Source organism: Neoarius graeffei, chromosome 12 (genome assembly GCF_027579695.1).
Source record: "Neoarius graeffei isolate fNeoGra1 chromosome 12, fNeoGra1.pri, whole genome shotgun sequence".
In the NCBI taxonomy this organism is placed as follows: Eukaryota; Metazoa; Chordata; class Actinopteri; order Siluriformes; family Ariidae; genus Neoarius; species Neoarius graeffei.
In genome coordinates, this window is record NC_083580.1 from 63,374,803 (window position 1) to 63,400,752 (window position 25,950).

A 25,950-nucleotide genomic window follows, 5' to 3' on the forward strand; every position below is an offset into this window, starting at 1 on the left:
AACAGCAGCAAAAAGAGCAGTAATGTGTAAACAGTCAAGGACAGTTTACAGGGAGGTAGTCCATGGTTATAGACTCCTGTCAGCTGTTCAGGAGTCTGATAGAGTTCTTTAGTCTGACGGTCTTACATTTCATACTTCTGTACCTCCGGCCTGAGGGTAGAAGCGTGAACAGTCCGTGCTGGGGGTGGGTGGGGTCTTTGAGGATGGAGGCAGCTCTCCTGTGGACTCTGCGGTGGTAGATGCTCTGCAGAGAGGGCAGTGGAGTTTTGGTGAGCTTCTCGGTAGTCTTCACCACCCTCTGCAGGCGTTTGCGGTCCACACATACACTTAAGCACAGTGAAATTATCTGTGAAAATGAATCTGCATTTAACCCATCTGAAGCAGTGAACACACACGTGAGCAATAAGCACACACACATACCCAGAGCAGTGGGCAGCCATGCTACAGCACCCGGGGAGCAGTTGGGGGTTAGGTGCCTTGCTCAAGGGCACTTCAGCCCAAGGCCGCCCCATGTTAACCTAACCACATGTCTTTTTGAACTGTGGGGGAAACTGGAGCACCCAGAGAAAACCCACACAGACACGGAGAGAACATGCAAACTCCACACAGAAAGGCCCCTCTCAGCCGCTGGGCTTGAACCCAGAACCTTCTTTTTGTGAGGTGACAGCGCTAACCACTACCCCACTGTGTGGAGTTTTACTTGTTCTCTCTGTATCCAAGTGCGTTTCTTCTGGGTTCTCTGGTTTCTTCTCACCTCTCAAAACATGCCAGTGGATGAATTAGACACACTAAATTGGCCCTTGGTGTGCATTCATTCATTCATTCATTCATTCATCTTGGCTCACCAGTGTCTATCCTACTATACTGTCTAACTACGGTCATTAGAAAAAAATAAGTACATCACATCAATATATTTAAACAAGAAAACATTTCACTATCTTTAATACAATGCCTACAGGCAAAGGCAATATACCCAAACAAACAACACATAAAATTGACATTTTGTAATCATTTCCATCATTTAAATTAAAAATCAGTCAAAAAAAGTAACTACACCCTTACATTTATCACACTTTCAAGTTCATAAAATTTGAATCAGCTGTTCCAGATGAAGTGCCATTAATTAGAACCTCCTGCAGGTGGAGGTGCAGGTGGAGCCCATCTTATTTAAACCTGACATCTAGGGTAAGGTATACTCTTTCCTATTGAAGTGTGTGAAATCATCATGCCAAGCTCTAAAGAGCTCTCTAAGAACCTTAGAAAAAAAGGCTGTGGATGCTTATGAAACTGGCAAGGGATTTAAAACGATCTCTAAATTATTGGAAATAAACCATTCCACTGTCAGGAAAATCATCTACAAGTGGTATAGATTTGAAACAACTGCTAATTTGTCCAGGACTGGCCACCCCAGCAAATTCAGCCCAAGAGCAGATCATTTGATGTGAAAAGAAGTCTCCAAGAACCCCAAAATTTCATCATTGGATCTGCAGGTAACTCTTGTAACTATTGGTTTGAAAGTGCAAACATCTACAATCAGAAAGAGATTAGACAAATTTGACCTGCATGGGAGGCGTACCAGGAAAAAGCCTCTGCTGTTCCAAAAGGAAAGGTAAAGCAAGACTACAGTTTGCCACTGAATATATAGGCAAAGACCAGGCTTTTTTGAAATAACATGCTCTGGACAGACAATGTTTGGCCACAGGAAGAGTACATGTGTGGCGTAGACCAAAGATGGCTTTTTAGGAGAAGAACCTCATATCAACTGTGATGCATGGTGGTAGACATATTATGGTTTGAGTTGCTTCGCTGCCTTAGGGACTGGGAAACTTCCTTCATTGATTAAACTACAAATTCTGAATCATATCAAAGGGCGCTTGAAGATAACGTGAGGCCGTCTGTTCAAAGGTTGAAGTTGAACCAGAGGTGGACCTTTCAACAGACTAATGATCCTAAGCACACTAGCAAATCCACCAAGCAATGGCACAAAAAGAAGTGGAGTGTTATGGAATGGCCTATAGTCAAAGCCCAGATTTGAACATCATTGAAATGTTGTGGGGAGATTTGAAAAGGGCAGTACATGTGAGAAAACCCTCAAACATCTTGCAGCTGAAGAAATTTTGCATGGAAGAATGGTCAAACTTTTCAGCAAGCTGATGTCAGAGACTGGTGAACAATTGTGAAAAACGCCTACAAGAAGTAATTTTTGTTCAAGGGGGCAATACTAGCTTCTGAAGCCAAGGGTGTACTTACTTTCTCCACAGAAGAATATTAAATCTATTGATATTTTTGTTGAAAAAATGATTGAAAGGGCTAATTTTCCTTGTTTTGTTAATCATATGTTTGCTTGTTTATATATGTTAAGAAAAGTCTACAGTTTCCATGGAATGTGCTTATTTTTTTTCACATGACCGTATACTCTATTCTTTTAAGACTACATTTTAATTAATGTTCCTGTCACTCCATTCTTCAGGGGTGTTTATGAAAAAACTTATACTATCAGTCAAAAGTTTGGACACCTACTTTTATTTTATTAATTTCTACAGTGTAGAACAGTGCTGAAGGCATCGAAATTGTGAAATAACACATGGAATTATATAGTCAGGAAAAAAGGGCAAACAAAGCAAAATATTTAAGAATCTAAAATAAAGTAGCTACCTTCTGCTTTGCACACTCTTGGTATTCTCTCAACCAGCTTCATGAGGTAGTCACCTGAAGGGGTTTTCCAACACTATTGAAGGAGTTTCCAGATATGTTGAGCACTTGTTGGCTGCTTTTCTTTCACTCTGCAGGCCAAGTCATCCCAAACTACTTCAGTTGGGTTTAGGGTGATTGTGAAACCTAGGTCATCTGATGCAGCACTCCTCTACTCTCCTTCTTGGTAAATAGCCCTTACATAGCCTGGAAGTGTATTTTGTGTCATTGTCCTGTTGAAAAATAAATCATGGACCCTGTAGCACTTAAAGAATGTTGAGACACTGAAGGATGAAGACAGGCAGGGTACTTTGATGGTCATTTTTATTTTTACTTTTGTCTTTTCAGTTATCTTATTACTTAATTGTCTCACTGAGACGCACACACAAACAGCTCTGTGTTGGATCTCGATTTCCTCCTCCTCTCAGGTTTTTTTCTCCTCCTTAAACCCTTGGTCGTCACTGAAATGGAAGACACACACACTTTATATATACACCCATTAATCAGACTCAGGCTTTGCCACTCACCTCCCTTGGCCTTGCTCTCCATTTACAAACTGACACTTGACCATGCCTCCAGCTCCAGAGTTCCATTAAAGGGATAGTTTGGGATTTTTGACATGAATCTGTATGGCATCCCCATCAATAGTGTCGTGCAAACACACTGACTTACCCCTGACAGCATCCTGTGAGTCCAGTTCTTGTCCAGTTTTGGTCCAGACGAAAGTAGTCCGGCAAGTTTGTTGGGGTCACGAAAGTAAAACGTTTTTCGTCTCAAAACAGTATGTGTTCAAAAGAGTGATATATTTGCATCACAAAACCGTTGCCAAATAAAAAGTCAGACCTCGAAATCGCTTGGCACTATTTTCTCTCCCTTCTTATCACTGCGCGCTGCCGCCAGGTGACAGCCACGGCTGTTTCATTCATTGTTTACTGCTAGCAAAGTTAGCGACAACATGTCTGACTACGACAGCAATGTTGAAAACATTGACTTTATCTCACAGCCAAAGGGATATCTTTATGAACCCGAATATACAGATGAAGAAATTCGCCAGATGGAGTTAGAACAGGCAGAGAGAGAAAGGGTGGACAGAGAAGTGGAAGAAGGTGAAGCTGGAGCCGCAGCTGGAGCTCTCAAATTAGCTTGTTAGCGCCACTGATCTGAACTCCTAATCACTGCCAAACAATGGGAAAGGTGTTGATTCCTGCGCAGATGTCAACATGACAGCGCGCAGTGATACCGAGGAAGACAAAATATAGCGCCAAATAATTGCGAGGTCTGACTTTTTATTTGGCAACGGTTTTGTGATGCAAATATATCACTCTTTTGAACACATACTGTTTTGAGAAGAAAAACGTTTTACTTTCGTGACCCCAACAAACTTGCCGGACTACTTTCGTCTGGACCAAAACTAGACAAGAACTGGACTCTTAGGATGCTGTCGGGGGTAAGTCAGTGTATTTGCATGACACTGTTGACGGGGATGCCATACAGATTCATGTCAAAAATCCCGAACTATTGCTTTAAGAGTAAAACAGATAGGATGGTATATTGCTGCAGAATGCTGTGGTAGTGATGCTGGTTTATTGTGCCTTCAATTTTGAATAAATTGTCAACAGTGTCACCAGCAAAGCACCTTCACATAATTACACCTCCTCCTTCATGCTTTCCAGTGGGAACCATCCATCCATTACCTGTAGCTGCTTATCCTGTACAGGGTCGCAGGCAAGCTGGAGCCTATCCCAGCTGACTATGGGCAAGAGGTGGGGTACACCCTGGACAAGTTGCCAGGTCATCACAGGGCTGACACATAGAGACAAACAACCATTCACACACACATTCATACTAAGGGTCAATTTAGAGCCACCAATTAGCCTAACCTGCATGTCTTTGGGCTGTGGAGGAAGCCCACGCAGACACGGGAAGAATATGCAAACTCCACACAGAAAGACCCTTGTCGGCTGCTGGGCTCGAACCCAGGGTGTTTTTGCTGTGAGGCGACAGTGCACCACTACACCACCATGCCGCCCCAGTGGGAACCCCACATGCAGATACCATCTACCGTATTCCCCTTTTCTGCATCTCACAAAGACATGGTGGTTGTATAATGTGTTTCTTAGCCCAAGCAAGCAATTATTTTATTGGCCTCCCTCAGTAGCGCAACTGTGGTAATTTGACTCTGAACAGTTGATATTGAGCTGTGTCTGCTATTTGAAATCTCTAAAGCATTCATGGAGGCTCTAATGTGAGGTGCTGTTAATTGGTGATTTCTGAGGCTTGTAACTTTAATACACTTATCCTCTACAGCAGAGGTAAGTCTTGGTCTTCCTTTCCTGGGACAGTCCTCATGAGAGCCAGTTTCATCAGAGCATTTGATGGTTTTTGCAACTGCACTTGAAGATGCATTCAAAGTTCTTGCAATTTTCTGGATTGACTGACCTTTGTGTCTTCAAGTAATGATGGACTGTCATTTCTCTTTACTTAGCTGAGCAATTCTTGACACAATATGGATTACTACAGTTGCCAAATAGGGCTGTTTACTGTATACCAACAAAACTTTGATACAACACAACTGATGGTCTCAAACCCATTAAGAAGGCAAGAAATTGCACTAATTAACTTTTGACAAGAGACACCTGTTAATTGAAATGCATTCTAGGTGACTACCTCATGAAGCTGGTTAAGATAATGCCAATAGTGTGTAAAGCGTCATCAAGGTAAACGGTGGCCACATTCCAGAATGTACAATATGAAACATTGTTTTATACATTTTTGTTTACCACATAATTCAAAATGTGTTATTTCATACATTTGATGTCTGCAGTATTGTTCTGCAATGTATAAAATTGTCAAAATACAGAAAAAACCCTATGAATGTGTTGGTGTGTCCAAACTTTTGCCTGGTACAGTATATGTCATAAATTTTCTTAATTTTCACCCATAACATATCTTGAGAATTACACATGCAGAAGCAAATTTGCCCTTGCCAGAGGCCATATGACCTGACTCTTTACCAGATAGATGTTTTTCCAAAACCCCTTTTACATTCTCATATATCAGCACCCTGCCTGTGGCCTGCTAATGCTTATTAAACCATGTATTTCAGCCATTGTGCATCTTGGCATCTAATAATTGGCCTTCTAACAAGGAAAAGTTCTGGTTATCACTCACTGCATCTATACACAGTAATTCCTCTACTTTCCAGTTAACAGGACAGCAGCTTGTTACTGAAAGACAGACAAAATTCTTAAATGAATTTGGTCCAAAATTGTCAAATAAATGTCACCTTATAGAAAACTACGGCAGAGCAATAGGGCCAGGGTTTTATATTTTATTTGGAAACTTCTGAGAAAAAAACTCAGAATTTTCGAGATTAAAGTCAGAAATTTTGAGAAAAAAGTCAAAAATTTCGAGAAACAATCTCAAAATTTTCGAGAAAAAAAGTCGAAATTTTCGAGAAAAAAAAGTCAGAAATCTGTAGAAGGCGGGCTTCCATACGGAAGTGACACTCACTCACGGCCGGTAGACATGAATGGCTGAGACCAGAGCCACGGAATTCAGAGTTGTGACAACTGGGGTACAGGAAGTCGGTTGGTGATGTGATTCACGTAGATTCAAATACTTCTAGGCAGCGGCTTTCTGTTTGCTAGAGACTAACACAGAACCACTACATAACAAGCAAAGATTAAGTACAAACGAATTACATTTACCTTTACCGCACTTTCTGTGTTCTACGGCCACTTCCTGGAACTAGACACATAGATCGCTATTGACATAGTTCCACTAGTTCCAGGAAGTGGCCGTAGAACACAGAAAGTGCGGTAAAGGTAAATGTAATTAGTTTCTACTTAATCTTTGCTTGTTATGTAGTGGTTCTGTGTTAGTCTCTAGCAAACAGAAAGCCGCTGCCTAGAAGTATTTGAATCTACGTGAATCACATCACCAACCGACTTCCTGTACCCCGGTTGTCACAACACTGAATTCCATGGCTCTGGTCTCAGCCATTCATATTTACCGGCCGCGAGTGAGTGTCACTTCCGTATGGAAGCCCGCCTTCTACAGATTTCTGACTTTTTTTTTTTCTCAAAAATTTCGACTTTTTTTTCTCAAAAATTTCGACTTTTTTTTCTCAAATTTTGACTTTTTATCTCAAATTTTGACTTTTTTTCTCAAAAGTTTTGAGAGTGTTTCTCGAAATTTTTTACTTTAATCTCGAAATTTCTGAGTTTTTTTTTTTCTCAGAAATTAAAAAAAAAATGTATTTCTTAGTGGAACTATCGCTCTTCCGTAGAAAAGACCACCATAGCAACAATTTTTTTTCTCATACTTTTTATTGCTTTTTTTCACAAAATTGTACAACAACTTAAACAATCCCCTCCCACCCTCTAAACAGCAACAAGGACACAGAAAAGAAAATACAAAATACATAAAGAAGTAAAAAGAAAAACATAAAATTTCAAAATAAATACATAAATGATAAATTAAAAAAAAAAAGTATGTCCACAGCAACAACAACACAGGAGGATAATGTTATCACACACACAAAAACCAGTAAGTCGGGCATCTAGGGTAAGTTGGAATTATGAGGGCGATCTAGGCCTAGTCTGTGACCAAAACTCACTCAGCTCCCCTCTCAGGAGAAGGGAACTTGGATCTTGTGGTAGATAAGTTATAAAGGGGGACCAGATTTTACGAAACATATCTTCTTTCCCCTTGGCCATAGCCATCAATCTTTCATGTGGGAGATTACTGAAGATTTCCTTGTACCATAGTGTGACTGTAGGTGGGCGTTCTTTAGTCCAGTTCAGCAATATGCACTTACGTGCAGATAGAAGGAGCTTCTCAAGCAGTGTGTAGCTTGTTGCTGGGAGCTGTAGCACCTTAGAAGTTAGCCCAACCAGAAAGACACTAGGGTCCTTTTTTACCTCAAATTCAATTATTTCACTAATTATTTTGGCCACGAGAGTCCAGAATCTTGATGTATACTTACAGTCCCAAAAATAGTGAAAATATGTCCCTCTTTCAGACTTGCACTTGATGCAAAGAGGAGAAATTGAGCAATCTATTTTGTGTAATATAACCGGAGTGATGTGTAACCTATGCAGTATTTTATACTGAGTTTCCCTTAGCCTATTACAGGCAGACGCTACCCTGATGGAAACAATTGCCTCCCTCCAATCATCCTCAATAAATTCGGTCCCTCATGGCCCTTTTCCACTACCCTTTTTTAGCTCACTTCAGCTCGCTTCAGCTCACTTCAGCCCGACACGGCTCGCGTTTCGACTACCAAAAAACAGCACGACTCAGCTCGCTTCAGCCCTGCTTAGCCCCTAAAACTCGCACCGTTTTGGAGTGGGGCTGAAGCGAGCCAAACCGAGCCGAGTGAGGCTGGGGGCGTGAGCAGACACTCCCCTGTGCACTGATTGGTGAGGAGGAGTGTCCTCACATGCCCACACACGCCCCGCGAGCACGCTGGGATCTGTAAACACCGCAAACCCGGAAGAAGGAGAATTACGAGAATTATGAAGCCTTATGCGCCTCGCCTCATCTATACGCTCTTGTCAGTATCTGTTGGTGTTGTCGGTGACAACAAGCCACAGAACCAAGACCAGCAACACTAACGACTCCATGTCCTCCATGTTTATTGTTTACTATTCGGGTCGTGAGACTACCGCTTAAAAGCTCACTGATGTCACTGTTTGCGCTGCTTAACGACATCACGTGACGTCCACCCACTTTCGCTAACTCCACCCAATGTGTCCACCCACTTCCAGCCAACACGGTTCAGCGTGGTTGTAGTCGAAATGCAACTCCAACAGCCCCACTCAGCTCGACTCAGCACGGCACGGCTCAGCCCGACTCAGCCGCGTTTGTAGTGGAAAAGCGGCATATGTCACCCTCCCATTTACGAGAGATGTTAGGTAGCTCATATATGTCACAGGAAAGCAACAGGGAATAAAAAGCTGAAATAAACTGTTTGAAATTTTTACAATTCAAAAGGAAAATTTCTAGATTATGAGAGTGAGAAGTGGGAGGGGGGAAGTTAGGTAGAGAAGAAATAAAAGGTCTTATTTGTAAGTAGCCAAAGAAATTGGACTTGGGGATATCAAAGGTATCCTGTAATTGCTGAAAGGACATAAGAATATTATCTTTAAACAAATGACCAAGGAGAACGATTCCTTTATCTTGCCATGCGGCGAAGACAGAGGAACTACTACCTGCCAGGAAGTCAGGATTTTGAGTGATAGGTGCCAGTAAAGATTTCGATCCATTTACCCCAACGTATTTTGAGATATCGCGCCAGACTCTAATGCTGTTATAAATTAATGGATTGTGTTTGACATCAGGGTTAATGTTACTTGCATTACACGAAACCAGACTCCATGGAGCAAATGGATGGCAAGCCCAGGAATCAACACAAGATTCCCCATCCATAAGGGCATGTAACCAGGACCAAAGGTGGCGAGCATGACAGGCCCAGTTATAAAAAATTAAATTGTGTGTGTGTGTGTGTGGGGGGGGGGGGGGTTACCTTATTGTCTCACAGCAATTTTCCAATATTATACACACTCCTTTCGTCATGTTATCACATTTTTTATTGATATGTAGCTATGAGTGATATCAAAATAATCACTCTCAATGTTAAAGGCATCAACAATGTTGTTAAACGTCAGAAACTACTTTTCCTTTTTTAAGAAAGAGAAATGCCAGTTAGCCTTCATCCAGGAAACCCACCTTTCAGATTTAGAACATTTAAAACTACGGAGGAGTTGGGTTGGCCAGGTATTTTACTCCTCATATAATTCCAAAAGCAGGGGGGTTGCTGTTCTTATTCATCGCTCATTACCCTTCACTTTGGTGAAAAGCATATCTGACAAAGAGGGACGATATGCGCTTCTGTCTGGCTATTTATATGGTGAACTTATTGTTTTAGGATGTGTCTATGCTCCAAATAACTACGATGCTGCCTTTCTCCCAAAACTTCTTGCTGATGTGGCGTCATTCTCCTCACCATATATGCTCACTGGTGGTGACTTGAATTGTGCGCTTAATTTAGAGTGGGATATGTCTTCCTCTCGCTTTACTTCTACCTCCAAAAGTAATAGCCTGTGTGAATTTCTGAAAGATTTAGATTTATATGATGTTTGGAGAATACTTCACCCCCTTGATAGGGATTACACATTTTTCTCATTCCCTCATCAGGTTCATTCCAGAATCGACTATTTCTTTTCTTCAAGGGAGTTTTTGAACAGAACAATGGATTGCAAGATTGGTACCCGGTCTTTATCAGACCACTCCCCGGTAGTCATAAGCATCTCTCCGCCTTATAGAGACCCCTCATGCTATCATTGGCGATTGTCTCCAGTGCTGCTTAATAGTCAGTGTTTTGTTGATTTCATTACAGCGCAATGCCAGGTTTTTTTTGCTGAAAATAAAACCCCTGACGTTAGCCCTTCCACTTTATGGGAAGCTGCAAAAGCTACTATACGCGGTGCTATTATATCTTATACCTCAGCCCAGAAAAAGGAGGCTTTGAAGAGACAATTAGAACTAGAAGAGGCTTTGAGAGACATTGAAACTCAATTTAAGCGCTCACCAAATAAATACTTGTTGAAACAATTGGAGGCAGCTCGTTCGGCACTTAATCAAATATTAACACAAAAGGCTGAAGCCCAAATATTTTTCGCTAAACACAGACTGTTTGAATCAGGCAACAAGCCAGGCCGTTTACTTGCCCGTCTGGCTCGTGGAAGGGTGGAGTCTAATATTATTCCCTCCCTCCTAGATAAACATGGAACTAGACATTTCAAGTCAACTGAAGTAAACAAGCTCATGAAATCATTTTATGAGGAGCTTTACAGCTCAGACTACACTGCGTCTTTGGAAGACAGGCGAAAATTTTTTGATAAGATAAACTTCCCATCTCTATCAGAGGATCAAAAAAAGATATTATGTAGGCCTATTACTGAGGAGGAAGTGTCAGATACTATCAAAACACTACAAAGTGGGAAGGCGCCTGGCCCAGATGGCTTTGGCCCAGATTTTTATAAAACCTTTTGGAAAGTATTAGTGGGCCCCCTTACAGACATGTATGTTGACAGTTTTGAGAAGGGTTGTCTTCCTCCAACTCCAAATTTCCTCCAAATTTTTCTTTAGAATGAAAGTGTTTTCCTTACACTGCAAGGAGAAGGTTGGTACAGAGCACGTTCTTATCAGTGCTGGATTATGGTGACATAATTTATATGCACTCCAGTTTATGTTTACTAAAAAAGTTAGATGTATTGTACCACTCAGCCTTGCGTTTTATCACAGGTGCATCGGCTAGGACTCACCACTGTACTCTGTATGAAACAGTGCAATGGTCATTTCTTTCTCTCTGGCGAAAAGTCCATGCTTTGATTTTTATTGCGAAAGCACTTATGGGTAAACTACCCCATTATATTTCCAGTTTACTTTTTTATCAAAATTGTGCTCACAGGACTAGGTCATCAGAAAAAATATTACTACGCACACCTTTTACAAGAACAGAACTGGGTAAAATAGCTTTTTCATCATTTGCACCAAATGTCTGGAATGAATCTCAGGCCATCCTAAATCTTGAAACTCTTCCCTCTAACATTTTTAAAAACCGTTTGAAATCAGCTTTAACTGAGCTATGTAACTGTTTTTAAACCTATGGTTTCTTGTCTGCTTTTAGCTGTCTGTGTTACTTTGTTTAATTATAGTCTGTCATTACTAGTGAGCTGGTGTGTGTAATATGTTATGAAGTGTGTGTAGCAGGTTATGTAGTGAGTGTAGTATGTTATTTGTAGTGTAGTTGTGGTTTGTCTTGTCTTTTGTGTATGTGTAACTATTTTGCCATCCGTCTTGGCCAGGACTCTCCAGTGGAAGAGTTACTGTAACTCAGTGGGACCATTTTTCCTGGTTAAATAAAGGCTAAATAAAATAAAATAAAAAACTCTAAATCTTGCACGCATCTCTGTTCTTCTGAAGAAGGGCAAGCCCCCTGACATATGCGGTTCTTACAGATCCATTAGCCTCATATCAGTAGATAGCAAACTACTTTCAAAGCTCTTGGCAAAGCGCCTTGAGAACCTGCTTCCAATTCTTATAAACCCAGACCAAACAGGTTTTATACATGGCCGTTACTCTTCCAGCAATGTTAGGAGACTTTTAAATATTGTGCATTCATCATTTTAAAATAAACAGAAAACACTAGCTTTATCCCTTGACGCCGACAAGGCCTTTGACAGAGTCGAATGGCCTTATCTGTTTAACATTATGGAAAGATATGGCCTTGGTGGAAACTTTTTAAAATGGACCCAAACTATATATCATGCGCCCCGAGCTGTTGTCATAACTAATGCTCGCCACTCCGAACCCTTTCCAGTGGCCAGCGGCGTCTGCCAGGGATGCCCCCTTAGCCCTCTTCTCTTCGTCTTGGCCCTAGAACCACTGGCAGAGGTAATACAGTTACACGCTGCAATAAGAGGAGTCTATTTGGGAAATAAAGAACACAAAATTGCCTTATATGCAGACGATATCCTTTTGTTTGTTTCATCCCCGGCGTTATCTATTCCCGCAATTATGAATACTTTTAATTAATTCAGTTTTGTGTCAGGGTATAAAATTAACTTTAATAAATCTGAAGCTATGCCACTGGGCTGCGTAGGTAAATCTGATGTCCCAAACAATTTTCCTTTTACATGGTCAGGCTCCGGTTTTACATATCTAGGAGTTAGAATCTCACCAACTCTGTTGGATCTTTGGAAGCTTAACTTTGCCCCTACTCTTGCTGCTGTTAAAAAAAGACCTTGAGCGTTGGCATAACCTTCCTGTTTGGTCGAATTAGTCTCATTAAAATGAATGTACTCCCCCGGCTGCTTTATCCTTTACAGATGTTCCCTCTGTACTTAACAAAAAAAAACCAATAGGGATTTAGAGAAGTCAGTTTCTAAGTTTATTTGGCATGGGGAAAAAACCTAGGTTAAAACTTAAGGTACTTCAACTTTCTACAGATATGGGTGGGCGTACTTTGACCATAGCAACAATTATTTGTTTTTCTTTGGTAAATAGTAGCACAAGATAATGTATTAGAATGAATGCATTAACAAACCTATGATTTGCTTTGCAGCAGGAAGTACCGTTATAGAAAATTAATCATCATCACCTTCTGATCAATCAGAATTTGACAGCACTGTTGTATCAGAAACTTTTACCAAAACATCAAACTATTTATTGTTAAAATTATTTTCAGCTCAGAGATACAGTACAACAGGATAATTACTTATAGGTTTCATCCTGTCAATGGGATCAACATCATCAGTTATTTTCAATTAAGACACAGCTCCAAATATAAAACCACATACAAACCGGTGGATAAATATCATGCTTACAAAAATAGACAGCGTTTCACTGGTTAACCATTTTAGTTTAGCATTGTTGTGTATTTAACACTGAAGCCTTAAATGTTTAACATTGTACTATGGGCTGATTCCAGGGTCAAAGGTCAGAAGCCATACAGAAGACAGCCAGATGGATGCAAGGACAACAATGACATGTTTGATATACAACCATCTGTCTCTCTTTGTTTTACAACAATAATTACAAATAGTTATTCCATATGTTATACTTATTGACATCCACTGTTTTACAACTATAAAAGTTAAAGAAAATGCAATATCCAATTCAGAACTTGAAGCAAAAACACACACAAAACTCATAACTTTGACTATGGCCATGCAAAGTAAAATAATATTAACACAATCAGTAGTTGAGGAACGTCTTTACCAGCAGTTTTCTTGTTCAGTCAGTGTAGATGAGCAAAGCTCAAAGGAAGTGCAGTCATTTGGCTTTTCAAAGGCCAATATGTGTTAAATAATACATAAACTTCAAAGGTTTCAACAGACCATAATTTACCAATATAATACCAATATACAAAATAATGCCTTCATATCCACATATTAACATTGTCCAATTATGGAACCAAGTCAAGAAAGAGAAAGGAGGAAGACATGGCAAAAATATGGCAAGTAAAACGGGCTCAGAGGATAATGATAAAGATCGGATAAAGATCTAATAAATACACTGCCAGTCAAAAGTTTTTGAGCAATCTATATTCTATCAACATTTTTGGTGGCACAGCAGGATGCGTTGCTGTCTCACGGCTCCAGGATCCCTGCTTCAATCTTGAGTTTGGGTTAATGCATGGGTGCAGTTTCACATGTTCTTCCTGTGTCTATGTGGGTTTCCTCTGGGTTTCCAGCTACCTCTCAAAACATGCTAAGGGTCTGTGTGTGTGGTGCCCTGTGATGGAATGGCATCCCATCCAGGTATTTCTGCCAAATGCCTACATTGTTAAGAAATGGGGGTACAGTAGGAGTCCATTTCTGTACCCCATGGTACAATCTACACTGATGTACCCCTCAGGGCTCATTATTGGACCTCAAGGTAACTATGTGTACCTTTTTAGTGTCAAAAAGGTACATGTATGTTCTCAGTCAGTATATAAATGGTACAAATAAGGACCTTAGAGAGTACTGCCCCAGTGACGAGCTGTTGTACCCCTAAAGGTACAATGATGTATTTTGTTTTCTGAGAGTGTAATAGTCCCAGGCTAGACTCCAGATCCACCACAACCCTGACCAGTGTAAAGCAGTTACTGAAGATGATTGAATGAATATATTAACATTTTTGGTTGGACATTAAACAATGGGCTAATTTGAAATATATAAGTAGGGAATAGGTACAAGTGAACTGAAAAAAAAAAACATCTGTGGCTTTTTTATTTTATTTTACTGAAAACAAGAACTGATATATGCACTCAACATCTGTCAATTTATATGTCAGTTTACATACATGCATGCATACATACATACATTCATTCATTCATTCATTCATTCTTAGTAATCACTATCTTGATCATAGTCACAAAGTGGAAATACACCCTGGATGGGATGCCAGACAACTCGCCTACCAGCATATGTTTGGGAAGGGAACATTGAAGAAACCCTTGTATGGAGTACACATGGGAAACTTGTAAAAGACGGTAAACAAAGCTCAAGACTGAACTCTGAGTCCTGTAAACTCTGAAATGTGGGGTACAGATAATATTAGCATTGTCTAATAAACTAGACAGTTTATTGGACTGTCTAGTCCTTTTTTATGGACTAAGGCCTTTTCTGGAAAGCATGTTTAATATTTTTCTTCAAAAGCCATTGACTGGCTGTGCACATGTAAATCAACCTCCACAAGAAAGCAGAGATGAAGAGAATAGAATTGGAGCAGAGGTAACTCCTTTCACATTTAATATACAGTATTTTTATATACAGATGTAAAGATTGTTGTTTTCCTTAGACATCCCGATGAATGATCTTCGTCTCGGCCTCTTTGAGTGGGACATCCTGTGAGAAGATAAGTTGCATTCATTTGTTTATGCAAAGTAACAAACAAATGAGAGAATACAGTTCAGACTTTTTAAACACTTTAAAGCCTCAGGTCTTGCTATAGGGTCTGGGCTTACTGTACATCCGTCCAGCTCATAACTCTACCTTTCTTTTTAGTTTCACTGTAGTTAGTGAACAATTTGTCATTGATATTTAATCTTAAAACAGAATAATATGAATATCAAAAATCAACTAAAAATTAGACAAATATGTTTCTTTTGTGACTTTAATACATTAAAGGAGTCAATAATGTGATGCAGGTGCTTCAGTATTAACAGTATAATACTGTTAAGGCATGTGCCTATACATTTTATAAGAGGTAATATTGTAGTTTAAAATAATACTACATACTGATCTGGACCTGTTCTTATTGGACAGCATTTTAAATAAAAAGGAACCTTGGTAGAATCTCGTTTGGAACATTTTTAGGGAGGGAGGTAGGTGGGTGGATAGGTAGGTAGGTAGGTAGGTAGGTAGGTAGATTACTTGACTGAGCCCAAAGGGAAATTCACATTTTTTTTAGATAGTAATATATTATATATTAGTAGTATAATATGCCGATGGGGGCCTTTCTGTTTAGAGTTTGCATGTTCTCCTTGTGTCTACGTGGGTTTACTCTGGGTGCTGCGGTTTGCCCAATAGTCTAAAGACATGCAGTTAGGTTAACGGGCTACTCTAAACTGCTCATAGGTGTGAATGTGTGTGTGTGTGAATGGTTGTTTGTTTGGCGAAGCTGCGACAGGTCTAGCAAGCCGGTGGTAGATGAAGTGTGCTCAAGGCCCTGTCCACACGGCAACAGATTCAGGTGAATCTGATAAAATTGTTTATCGTTTCGGCCTGGCGTCCACACGGCACCGGCGTTTTGGGTGCCCCAAAACGAAATCTTTTGAGAACGGGTTCCAGAGTGAAAAAATCTGGCAACAGAGCCGTTGCGAAGTCGTCTGGATGAGTAGAACGGATTTGTTTACGATGACGTCACAACCACATGTGCTTCACGCCGGGTAGAAGTGTAACGAACTCGATGCGAGTTGTCAACAAATCCTATAACTTGGTTAATGAAACGCGCTTACAAAATATTTTCACTGTGAATATTTATTGTGTAATGGTGCAAAGTGAGAGAGAGTGAGAGAATAGCCCTTAGGGCAGAGTCAATCCCGCCAGCAAAAATAGGGGAAAAAAAGGAGCGATCTCACCTCTTCAGATGTTGGTTTAAGTCTGACAATACATTCCTCAAAAAGGGCGTAGAAGAACAAAGTAATCCATCAACGTGTAGCATTCAATTTATTCCGGACCATTAAAGAAGTCTGGAGGATATCAGAATGTTGGCGTACCGGCTTCCATCTACCCCCGTTCATTCCTCTTTCCGCGTCTCCATTCAAAAAACGAGCATGTGATTTAAAGGGACTATATCCATAGGATAGGGAGTGAGAAAGTGTGTGCGTGTGACAGGGATAGTCACTGTGCGCATGCGCAGTTATGCGCATGCGTCTACTTCTATTGTTCTGGTGTCTCCAATGGGACCGTCTTACAGTGCATGTAGAGGTGTGGCATGTGTATTGCATCATTTTCAGCAAGCGTTGCGTTGCCATATGAACCTGATATTTTACTGATCCGTTGCCCATGTGGACGCGATATTTAAAAAAAAATCTTGTTGCCGTTGTCATGTGGATGTAGCCCAAGATAGATGCACTTTAACAGTCTGTTTGGCTAAAACAGAAAGATGTCAGCATTAACTTTTTCAGCAGTTTGTGCTACAGTAGCTCTTCTGTGGGACTGAACCATATGGGCTCGCCTTCATGCCCCATGCGAATCAATGAGCCTTCAACAGCCATGACCCTGTTGCCGGTTCACTGGTTGTCCTTCCTTGGGCCATTTTTGGTAGGTACTAACCACTGCACACCAGGAACATCCCATAAGATGTGCCATTTTGGAGATGCTCAGACCCATTCATCTAGCCATCACAATTTGACCCTTGTCAAAATTGCTCAGATCCTTACGCTTCCCCATTTTTCCTGCTTCCAACACATCAACTTCAAGAACTGACTGTTCTCTTGCTACCTAATATATCCCACCCCTCAACAGGTGCCACTGTAATGAGATAATCAACGTAATTCACGTCACCTGTCAGTGGTTTTAATGTTATGGCTGATCGGGCTATGTCTCTTGGTAATGTGGACGCAAATAAATCTCTATGTATCAGGGGAAAAAGATTTTTTTTAAAAAGGTGTTTAATTTGTGGAAAAAAAATGGTACTCCATCCTGTACTCTAATAAAATGCTCTCCATAAATCATATGTCCCGCCCCCATAAAAAAGCTGCTGATTATTGCTTTTACAATAGCAGCTAGTTAGCATAAAACATGGGTTGTTTGTATAGTTTCGATCCTGCAGCTATCCAGATGTTATTCTCCTGTAAAAACAAACCCTTGTGTATTATAAAGAGGATACGAGTTTGTTTTTATGTGCATTCATTCGGCTTCCAAAATTTTAACCTTGGCTCAAACATGTATGACCTTACTCAACTGGCTATAATAGTCTATGCACTGCAATGCAACAAAGCAAATGTATGTGTATGATGCAGTATTTGGAGAAATTGAGACCTGTTTTGTGTGTCTGTTGAAAAAGGCAAGTTTATAGATACAGTATTATTTCATTGCCTCATGTTAAATTGTCTCCCCTGGGGAAGCCTGTCGTCATGTCCTCACTGCTGCAGGGGCAAGATGGAAAAGACTGCTGCCTGGTGCAAATCTGAGGTCTGGTAGTTGGAAGCATTTATTTTAGAATAGGATGTAATAATAATAGAGTACAATACTCTTGTTTTGGCATAATTATGTATAGATATCATGCTGCAAACTGCATAAATTTCACTACCAAAACCCAGTATTTGCATTACCTTGAATGTGTTCTGAAGTATGCGCAGGCGGTGCAGCTTCTCATTAAGCAAGGGGTCGTTACCACGGCGGACAAATGAGCGCTTGTACTCCAGACGATTGGTGGGCATGTGCTCATTTACAGGGGACAAGCTGGCCCTCTCTAGAGCTCGATACAGGTCACACAGCGAATCAGCCTGCTGCCTGCGTTCCCGCTCCATACCTGCAGAAGGCACAAGAGAGCAAGTGTAGTGAGCCATCAGTGCTGAGCACTATCTGCTGAGTTACTTAGTGACGGAATGTAAAATACTGGGCCTTTATTTATATGGCAGGGTAAAAACAAGTCACATAAAGGTCAGGCTGGTTTATGTAGGTAGTAAGGTTTTCCTATGTATTAGTGTTCCACCAAGTGACTATGGCAGGATAGATGTTGTAGGAAAAACAAAAAGACGAAAGATGATTGGAGCGAGCCATCAGAAGTGCTACAAACACTATTCACAAAATGATATGTTGATAATAGTAATACACACTAATAACAGTAAAACCCAGCCAGTGGGTCTGTGGAGCCCTAGATGAGATCTTGAAAACGGGCCCTTGAGCATCATTTTACCTCAGGAACCTGAAGCTGTCCTGACACAACACAAACTCGCCCAAAGAATCAGTGCATGCATGACAAATAATGATTTTTTTAAAAAGTTAATGTAATATTTGCCTAAATATTGTGTAAATATTGTGCCCATAGTCAGCTGGGATAGGCTCCAGCTTGCCTGCGACCCTGTAGAACAGGATAAAGCGGCAAGAGCAGAGGTGGGCAAACTACAGCCCGCGGGCCACATCCGGCCCGTTGGCATTTTTAATCCGGCCCGCGGAAGACAGTCATATAAACACGATTGAGCAGATCTATAAACTATAAGCGTCAGTGTTATCACGTAGACAGGTGTTCTAGAAATCCGTCTTTCCAGTCAGTCGTATTCACGCGAGATTACATTTGCAGAGTGGTGCAGCACGTGCCATGGAAGTCATTCTGGCACCCGTGCCACTGATGATCTCGAGAACACAGGATAAAACCTGACAATGAGTGGTCCTAAAAAAAGAAAAGTGGACAGTGAGTGCAGGGTGTTCAATAAAGAATGGACAACTAAATTTTTTTTGCTGAAGTCCGATCAAAGGCTGTATGCCTTATTTGCAAAGAAACCGTTGCAGTTTTAAAGGAATATAACATCAAACGGCACTTTTCCTCCAAGCATGCTAATTATGCTAACAACCAGTCAGCGCAAGCATGGACGAATACAGCTCAGCGGTTGCTGAGTGAATGTGAGTATTAACACTTTCTCTTTTTAAAACTATGTTGGAGCTGTAATAAGATGGTAGTCACATGTTTACAGACATAATAATATAAAAAGTATAACTCTTAGTAATTTTGGTTGTTGTGGGTGGCTGCTGTAATGCTGGTGTTTGTTTTTAAGTACCGTGTGCTTTTGGGTGTCTGCTCCGCCCCTCATTTATGTCCCTGTCTGTTATTATAGGTGTATTATGAGCAGCTGACCTTGCTTCTGCTTATATCTGTTCCTGGACTTTTGCCTGTGGAGGTTATTCTGATCTATGAGTGGCCTTTTGGAATATGAAAACCTGTTTGGAACCTGTGTTTTGATTTTTTGAGGACTGGAAATATTTCACCCCTCCTAGAACTGCCACCTTATTGTGGTGGAGGGGTTTGTGTGCTTGAATGATCCTAGGAGCTATGTTGTCGGGGGCATTATGCCCCTGTCAGGGTTTCCCAAGGCAGACAGGTCCTAGGTGACAGGCCAGACCAAGAGCAGTTCACCAAAAACCCCTATGGAGAAAAAAGCAAGGACTGTGACGTCGCCCGGTATGACGCAGCCAGGGCCCCACCCTGGAGCCAGGCCTGGGGTTGGGGCTCGTATGCGAGCGCTTGGTGGCCGGGCCTTTGCCCATGGGGCCCGGCCGGGCTCAGCCCGAAGAGGTGACGTGGGCCCGACCTCCTGTGGGTTCACCACCCACAGAGGTAGCAGTAGGGGTTTGGTGCAGTGTGGATTGGGTGGCAGTCGAAGGCAGGGGCCTCGACGACCTGATCCCCGGACACAGCGGCTGGCTGTTGGGACATGGAATGTCACTTCGCTGGGGGGGAAAGAGCCTGAGCTTGTGCGGGAGGTTGAGCGGTACCGGCTAGAGACAGTCGGGCTCACCTCCATGCACAGCTTGGGCTCTGGAACCCAGCTCCTCGAGAGGGGCTGGACTTTCCACTTCTCTGGAGTCGCCCGTGGTGAGCGGCGGCGGGCTGGTGTGGGCTTGCTTATAGCTCCCCAGCTCAGCCGCCATGTGTTGGAGTTTACCCCAGTGAATGAGAGGGTCGCCTCTCTGCGCCTTCGGATTGGGGAGAGGGCTCTTGCTGTTGTTTGTGCCTACGGGCCAAATAGCAGTATAGAGTATCCGGCCTTCTTGGAGTCCCTGGGAGAGGTACTGAGGGGTGCTCAGACTGGGGACTCCATTGTGCTACTGGGGGACTTCAATGCTCACGTGGGCGACGACAGTGACACCTGGAGGGGCGTGGTTGGGAGGAACGGCCTCCCTGATCTGAACCCGAGTGGTGTTTTGTTATTGGACTTCTGTGCTAGTCACGGTTTGTCCATAACGAACACCATGTTCGAGCATAGGGGTGTCCATAAGTGCACGTGGCACCAGGACACCTTAGGTTGGAGGTCGATGATCGACTTTGTAGTTGTTTCATCTGATCTCCGGCCCTATGTCTTGGACACTCGGGTGAAGAGAGGGGCTGAGCTGTCAACTGATCACCACCTGGTGGTGAGTTGGATCTGCTGGCGGAGGAGGAAGCTGGACAGACCTGGCAGGCCCAAACGTATGGTGAGGGTCTGCTGGGAACGTCTGGCCGAGCACTCTGTTGGGGAGGTCTTTAACTCCCACCTCCGGGAGAGCTTTTCCCAGCTTCCGAGGGAGGCAGGGGACATTGAGTCTGAGTGGACCATGTTCTCTACCTCCATTGTGGACACAGCTGTTCGGAGCTGTGGCCGCAAGGTCTCCGGTGCCTGTCGTGGCAGCAATCCCCGAACCCGGTGGTGGACACCGGAAGTAAGGGATGCCGTCAAGCTGAAGGAGTCCTATCGGGCCATGTTGACCTCCGGGACTCCTGAGGCAGCTGACGGGTATCAGCAGGCCAGGCGTGCTGCAGCTCGGGCAGTTGCGGAGGCAAAAACTTGGAACTGGGAAGAGTTCGGGGAGGCCATGGAGAAGGACTATCGGTCGGCCTCGAAGAAATTCTGGCAAACCGTCCGGCACCTCAGGAGGGGGAAGCAGTACTCTGCCAACACTGTTTACAGTGCGGGTGGGGAGCTGTTGACCTCGACTGGGGACATTGTCGGGCGGTGGAAGGAATACTTTGAGGATCTCCTCAATCCCACCGTCATGTCTTCCACTGAGGAGACTGAGGCTGATGACTCAGAGGTGGACTCATCCATTACCCAAGCCGAAGTCGCTGAGGTGGTTTGCAAGCTCCTCGGTGGCAAGGCACCGGGGGTGGATGAGATCCGCCCTGAGTATCTCAAGTCTCTGGATGTTGTGGGGCTGTCTTGGTTGACACGCCTCTGCAACATCGCGTGGCGGTCGGGGACAGTGCCTCTGGAGTGGCAGACTGGGGTGGTGGTCCCTCTTTTTAAGAAAGGGGACCGGAGAGTGTGCTCCAATTATAGGGGAATCACACTTCTCAGCCTCCCAGAGAAAGTTTACTCCAGGGTACTGGAGAGGAGAATTCGACCAATAATCGAACCTCGGATCCAGGAGGAACAATGCGGTTTTCGTCCTGGTCGCGGAACACTGGACCAGCTCTATACCCTTCATAGGGTGCTCGAGGGTTCATGGGAGTTTGCCCAACCAGTCCACATGTGCTTTGTGGATCTGGAGAAGGCATTCGACCGTGTCCCCCGTGGTATTCTGTGGGGGGTGCTTCGGGAGTATGGGGTTCAGGGCTCTTTGCTAAGGGCTGTCCGGTCCCTGTACGAACGGAGCAGGAGTCTGGTTCGCATTGCCAGCAGTAAGTCAGACCTGTTCCCGGTGCATGTTGGACTCCGGCAGGGCTGCCCTTTGTCACCGGTTCTGTTCATAATTTTTATGGACAGAATTTCTAGGCACAGCCAGGGGCCGGAAGGAATCCTGTTTGGGAACCACAGGATTTCATCTCTGCTTTTTGCGGATGATGATGTCCTGTTGGCTTCTTCAAACCAGGACCTTCAGCATGCACTGGGGCGGTTTGCAGTCGAGTGTGAAGCGGCTGGGATGAGAATCAGCACCTCCAAGTCCGAGGCCATGGTTCTCGATCAGAAAAGGGTGGCTTGCCCTCTCCAGGTTGGTGGAGAAGTCCTGCCTCAAGTGGAGGAGTTTAAGTATCTCGGGATCTTGTTCACGAGTGAGGGAAGGATGGAGCGTGAGATCGACAGGCGGATCGGTGCAGCCTCCGCAGTGATGTGGTCGCTTTACCGGTCCGTCGTGGTGAAGAAGGAGCTGAGCCAAAAGGTGAAGCTCTCAATTTACTGGTCGATCTACGTTCCGACTCTCACCTATGGTCATGAGCTTTGGGTAATGACAGAAAGAACAAGATCGCGGATACAAGCGGCCGAAATGAGTTTCCTTCGCAGGGTGGCTGGGTGCTCCCTTAGAGATAGGGTGAGAAGCACAGTCACTTGGGAGGAGCTCGGAGTAGAGCCGCTGCTCCTCCACATCGATAGGAATCAGCTGAGGTGGCTCGGGCATCTTTTTCGGATGCCTCCTGGACGCCTCCCTGGGGAGGTGTTCCAGGCATGTCCCCCCGGGAGGAGGCCCCGGGGAAGACCCAGGACACGCTGGAGGGACTATGTCTCTCGGCTGGCCTGGGAACGCCTCGGTGTTCTTCCCGAGGAGCTGGCCGAGGTGTCTGGGGAAAGGGAAGTTTGGGCTTCCATGCTTAGACTCCTGCCTCCGCGACCCGGTCCCGGATAAGCGGAAGAAGACAAGACAGAAATATTCCAGTGAGTGACTTTGAACCTGAAAACCAGTTTGGAGTTTTTTGCTTTCTTGAGCTGTTTTGTTTGATTTTGTGGGCTGGATGTATCCAGTGCCAAACCACTGAACTGCAAATATGTTGGAATGGTGTGGTACCCAAACTGTTGAACTGCAAACATTTTGGAATGGTGTGGTACCTCTCCTACTAATGGTGGTTGGTTGTACTGGCAGGCTGGAAGTGGATGGTTAAAAAAAAAACACTCAGGTGTAAATCTACGAGTTCAGTGAAATGTACAAAAATATGTACTGATATGTAATTTAGTTCAATTTAATGATATGCAATTTAGTTGTATGTATAAAATGATACAAATATACAAATACACTGGCATTCTACTCATCCTGGCAGCTCAAAGATGTAATTTAAGAATTAAATGTGCTACTTTTCTTACTGTCACGTGTGTGTGTGTGTGTGTGTGTGTGTGTGTGTGTGTGTGTGTGTGTGTGTGTGTGTGTGTGTGTGTGTTACTTTTCTGGATGGATCCGGTGCCAATCTATTGAACTGCAAGCATTTTTCTGCTCTGCCTTTGTTGACTGAGAACTAAAATAAATGTCAATCTGATCTGCATTTGGGTCTCTGTCAGTGAAGGCCTTACAATAACACTAAAGCTTTTCCGGTTTATGTTCGATATGTATGAATTTGGTGTTGGCCCGGCCCGCCTGGCAAATTTCAAAAGTCAATGTGGCCCCTGAGCCAAAAAGTTTGCCCACCCCTGGGCTAGAGATAATGAGATTGTGTAAAGAACTGTGAAACCAAGCATTACTTGCTAACGTTATTGCTAACTTATACCTAACCCTAGCTAAGCTGAGTAGCACCACATACGTAGCATTAATGTCATAACAAACAAGCATACAGCTTAACCACAGCCTCTCTAAGCCACCAAGCAATAATAAAGCAGAACATTTAACAATTACTTTTAGAAGGCCTCATAAGAAAATAATGTTCAGTTGTTAATCTAAAGGGTAATTTCATCAGCTTATGAAACGTTCGCAAATTAATAAGCATCAGTAGCATAGCTAACTCCATTAGGATCCTTAGTTACCTGTTAACTGTACCAAAGTATCTAACATTAGAATGATAAATATTTGTACATTTTATCATGAATCATTTTAAATTAACCATATTGTTCCACTATCTGATGAGTAAACTAAACTGGTAATGAATAAGAGAGTGTGTTTTGTTACTTGGGTAAGGACCCATTATCTAATATATTAACATATCTATTAATATTTTTGTATTTCTACCACTCAGTGCTTGATATAATGATGAAATTAAACTCAAACAGTATATCTGTATCAAGTCTCTGATGTGTGAAATGTGTACTATTTGATACATATATTGTATATGTGATGAAAGAAAAGCACCCCATGTCGGCCCATGCAATGCCGAGACTCATATACACTCACTGGCCACTTTAGGAACACCCATCCACCTGCTGTTTTATGCACTTATCTAATCAGCTGATCCCTTGACAGCAGCACAATGCATAAAATCATGCAGATACAAATCAAGCGCTTCAGTTAATGTTCACTTCAAACATCAGAATGGGAAAAACTGTGATCTCAAAGTGTGACTTTCATTGTGGCATGGGTGTTGGTGCCAGATGGACTGGTTTGAGTATTTCAGAAACTGCTGATCTCCTGGGGTTTTCACTCACTCACACACACACACACACACACACACACACACACACACACACACACACACACACACACACACACCAGTCTCTAGAGTTTACACAGAATGGTGTGAAAAACAAAAAACACTGAGTGAGTGACAGTTCTGTGGGTGGAAAGAGCGGTCAGAGGAAAATGGCCAGATTGGTTTGAGCTGCCAGGAAGGATATTGTAACTCATATAATCACTCTTTACAACCATGGTGAGCAGAAAAGTACCTCAGCATGCAATAGCAGAAGAGTACATTGGGTTCCACTGTAAATTAAAGTATTAAAGTGGCCGGTGAGTGTATGGCCTAATAGAAAGGCTTATAATGAGTAATGTGAGTAATCCTGTAGAGCACTATTTTATTATATTTTGATGCACTCTATTTTAATGTCATGATTTATCGAAACACTCTGGATCAGATTTCTGGTATTTGACACAATTGTAAAAACTATCACACTACCCGCAGCTACCAATAAGGGGCAGTATCCATCTTTGAGTGACAATTCTTGCATCATACTCCACAACAAATATGCAGAATGCTTACACAAATTATTGTTAAATTCATGCAGTAAAGTATGAACCACCCTGGAAAGCTGTTAGAGATTTTGGGTTATGAATAGTGCCACTTGAAGAATCTTCTGAATTTGCTGTTTAGAGTGGTTCAAGAAAGGCAGGGAGATGGAGATAGAGAGACACATACAGGCCCTGGAGGGGGCATGAGGAGACATTAACACAGGCTGAAAGTATTTCCTCATGTGCTCTGGGGCACAGTGTCTTCTCTGATTGTGTGTGTGTGTGTGTGTGTGTGTGTGTGTGTGTGTGTGTGTGTGTGTGTGTGTGTGTGTGTGTGTGTATAAGACTCATCAGACTTTCAGAGGAATATACAGGCTCTTCTAATCCTCCAGGCAAGTACCAATCCCCTATCTGTTAAGTATACGTACAAAAACACTTCAGCAAACTCAATCAGAATATGTCAAATTCAATCTGATACTGGTCCAGCAGGCCAGTACTGACACAACAGTACTGTTATTAAACATTAGATCATGTACTCCTGCCTTGAAGAATGCTTAAGATTAAAACTAGCTGCTTGTACAAGTGTAGCAGGTGGAGGCATGGGTTAGCAGAAAGCTGTCATGAGAAGGTGGTGTTTGGGGGAAAAGCTATAGGTGTAAATGAACACTTGAGCCCCGTTTTCTCTGTATATTAACATGAT

General features: G+C 42.7%; 1 protein-coding gene across 3 annotated transcripts in view; it reads right to left on the reverse strand.

Moving 5' to 3' along the window:
- Positions 1 to 13,715: 13,715 nt before the first annotated feature.
- cnksr2b (connector enhancer of kinase suppressor of Ras 2b) overlaps positions 13,716 to 25,950 on the reverse strand; it is a 126,565-nt gene continuing 114,330 nt past the window's right edge. For all 3 annotated transcript variants that reach the window (XM_060936187.1, XM_060936186.1, XM_060936185.1), the window contains exons 20-21: positions 18,029 to 18,228; positions 13,716 to 15,095 (exon numbers count right to left, since the gene is read on the reverse strand). In XM_060936187.1, coding sequence (XP_060792170.1) covers positions 15,045 to 15,095; positions 18,029 to 18,228 — 251 coding nt within the window. In that variant the 3' untranslated portion in view covers positions 13,716 to 15,044. The remainder of the gene's footprint in view (positions 15,096 to 18,028; positions 18,229 to 25,950) is intronic.